The sequence below is a fragment of the Callorhinus ursinus genome, unplaced genomic scaffold (assembly GCF_003265705.2).
Source record: "Callorhinus ursinus isolate GAN/ISIS: 27379988/994484 unplaced genomic scaffold, GSC_fseal_2.0 scaffold3794, whole genome shotgun sequence".
NCBI classification, from domain to species: domain Eukaryota; kingdom Metazoa; phylum Chordata; class Mammalia; order Carnivora; family Otariidae; genus Callorhinus; species Callorhinus ursinus.
The window spans coordinates 1,367-3,977 of record NW_027400848.1 but is presented as its reverse complement, the minus strand read 5'-3'; the positions used below and the strand labels follow the sequence as shown (position 1 = coordinate 3,977).

Below are 2,611 nucleotides of genomic sequence, written 5' to 3'. Positions count from 1 at the left end.
CTAAAGTGGCCTCTATGATTCCATCTGATGTGTAATCCATCGGGGATTTCAATATCAAATAAGGGAAATTTTATGACAAATAAACACAGAAGAAAAGGAGTCCCCTTTGAAAATAGGGGGGCAGACACAAAGGCCCCTATTGTGTGATTCCACTTACCGAAACATCAGGAATAGGTAAAGGAACAGAGAGAGAAAGCAGCTTAGTGGTTGCCGGGGTCTAGACTGGAGGAGAAACAGGCAGGGAGGGCTTCTGGTTCGGGGACTCCTTTGAGGAATGAGATATTCTGCAGCAATATTCTGGGGTGTGGTGGCACAGCGTTGGGCATGTACTTAATGCTCAAGACGTGTTCAATTGAAAACAAGTAATTTTATTTAAAAAAAATAATAAACAGTATATAGGACATGGAAGGATAAAATAACAGTTAATATATACCAGAGAGAAAGAACACAGGGGGAGGGGATGAAACAATCGGGCGGGGTCTCGGGTTCCGGCAATGGAACTAAGGGTAATTGTACAAGGAGCTCTCCCTGCAGGGCTGTGGGCTCTGGACGTGGTGGTGGGAGCCGTGCAGGAGCAGGAGTAGGGGCAGGGCTCAGAATAGGGGCAGGGACAGAGGCAGAGACAGAGGTAAGAGCAGGGGCAGGGGCAGGGGCAAGGGGAGGGACAGGGTCAGCAGTAGTGGCAGGTGCAGGATCCAGGGCAGGATCAGGGACAGGATCTGGGTCAGAGGCAGGAACGGGACCCCTGGCAGGGGCAGGGGAAGGGGCAGCGGCTCTGGCAGGGGCAGGAGCAGGGACAGGGGCAGGGGCAGGAACAAGAGCACAGGCAGGGGCAGGGGCTAGGGCAGGGGCAGGGTCAGGAGCAGGAACTGTAGCAAGGGCAGGGGCTGGGGCAGGAGCAGGTGACAGTTCTTCCTGGACAGCGCCAGGCTCTCCATGGGCAGGTGCCGGGTTACCTGACGGCTCCTGGTCTCCTCCTGAAGTCACTGCAGGCACCAGCCCTCCCTCCAGATCCGACTCAAGTTCTTCAGGCAGTGGAACAGTTGTGAGAGAAAAGCTCACCCCCGTGCTTACTCTCCATGGGCCTTTGCAGAGACAGAGCACAGCCCAGGGTCTCCCAGAGAAGCCACAGCCGAGAAGGAACCTTCACGGGGACGTCTCTCCGACTGCAGTCCACCCGCTCTGTGCTCTGTGCCCAGTCGTTGCTCCTGGCCCCACACCAGCCTCTGGGGACTCCTCCCTGTGGGGCCAGCACCGACCCGTCCCCACACACCAAAAACACCCAGCCCCAGCCTTCTCACCTTCAGCCTCGGCCTCCATGGGCTCCGGCTCCTGGACCACTGTCCGGTGGACGACCACCTGGGACGGTGGTCCGCGTGGTTTCGGAGGTCTTGCCCGGCAATCTCCAGCACCTGTTTCTTGGGATGCCTTTGGGGTCACCCCCTCTGTCAGGGAGGAGGGCACGTCCGCCAGCTGCCTCTCCGTGTCCTCCGTGGCCTTCTGCAAAGACAGGGACCGTTGGCCGGCCCCAAGGCATCACAGCCCTGCCTGGCCATCCGCACTGTCCTCCTGCCCAGTCCCCCTGCTGCTCCCAGATCAGACACACACCTGTGCGTGCACAGCCCTCCACCTGGGATACAGTGACCCATACCTGCAGGGCTATCGGGATCAACCTTGGGCAGAAGGGGCAGCGCCCGCACATCCCTTCCCACATAGCCAGCCTTGACCTTGAACATGACCTGCCCACTGGGTATCTGACCCCTCATCAGCCTGCTCCTGCTTGGGGTGGCCCCACCCCCATGACCCCTCTTTACACACACACTCACACACACACTCACACACACACACACGTGTGCGTGCACACACACACACACACACACAGAGGGAGGGCACCTGGGGCTACACAGGTCAGATCAGAGCGAGTGGGGCTGGGTGGTCAGCTCTGGGCCTCCTGGTGTCACCTTTCTGTCCTTCTGGCCAAATGGCCAGAGGCGGTGGGGAGCCCTGACATGAAATCCCCAGCGGGGAATAGTGTCTGCAGGGCGCGCTTTCTTCCGCCTGCAGCCTCTTGACCTTGGCAGGCAACATGCGAAAATCTTGCTTTGAGGATCTCCAATGAAATGAGCTGGGCAGGGGGCTGTCTGTGGAATGTGGGTGCCTGGTTACCGGGGTTCCAAATTCTGTTGGGCTCTGTTTTCAGGGAAGTGAGGTCACCACTGCCTGGGGTCCCTTTAACCAAATTCCTCCTCACACAAGAGCCCCACGAGGGCCTCCCTCCACTGCTGCTCAATGCTCACACTCCCCCCATGCCCCATCCATACTGCCAAGGCTCCCCATCTGCACATCAGAGTATTCTGGCTTCTAGTTCTAGGGATGCCATCAGGGGTAGGACCTCTACACTTGTTCCGTACCTGCTATCACAGGAGGCTGTGGCATACTTGTCAATGCAAGGATGAGCCAAGGAGCTGGGCATGGCATGGAACACAGCTCAGAGGGGCTTGGGTCTGCTCTGGGGTCCAAGCAAAGCCACCCACCTCCTGCCTGTGTCCCAGCCCCTGTGGAAAGTAGTAATGAACTGATTCTGACCTTGTTCCCTGGTGACGCAGACTTC

The 2,611-nt window shown here is 58.0% G+C and overlaps 1 protein-coding gene across 1 annotated transcript; it reads right to left on the bottom strand.

Moving 5' to 3' along the window:
- Nucleotides 1–372: 372 nt before the first annotated feature.
- Nucleotides 373–2,141, bottom strand: LOC141372248 (uncharacterized; the record flags this gene model as incomplete). Its single annotated transcript, XM_073890758.1, has 3 exons — nt 373–1,043; nt 1,302–1,500; nt 1,962–2,141. Coding segments are annotated over 3 exons (1,050 nt in total), but the record flags the coding sequence as incomplete, so codon positions are not given.
- Nucleotides 2,142–2,611: the final 470 nt, after the last annotated feature.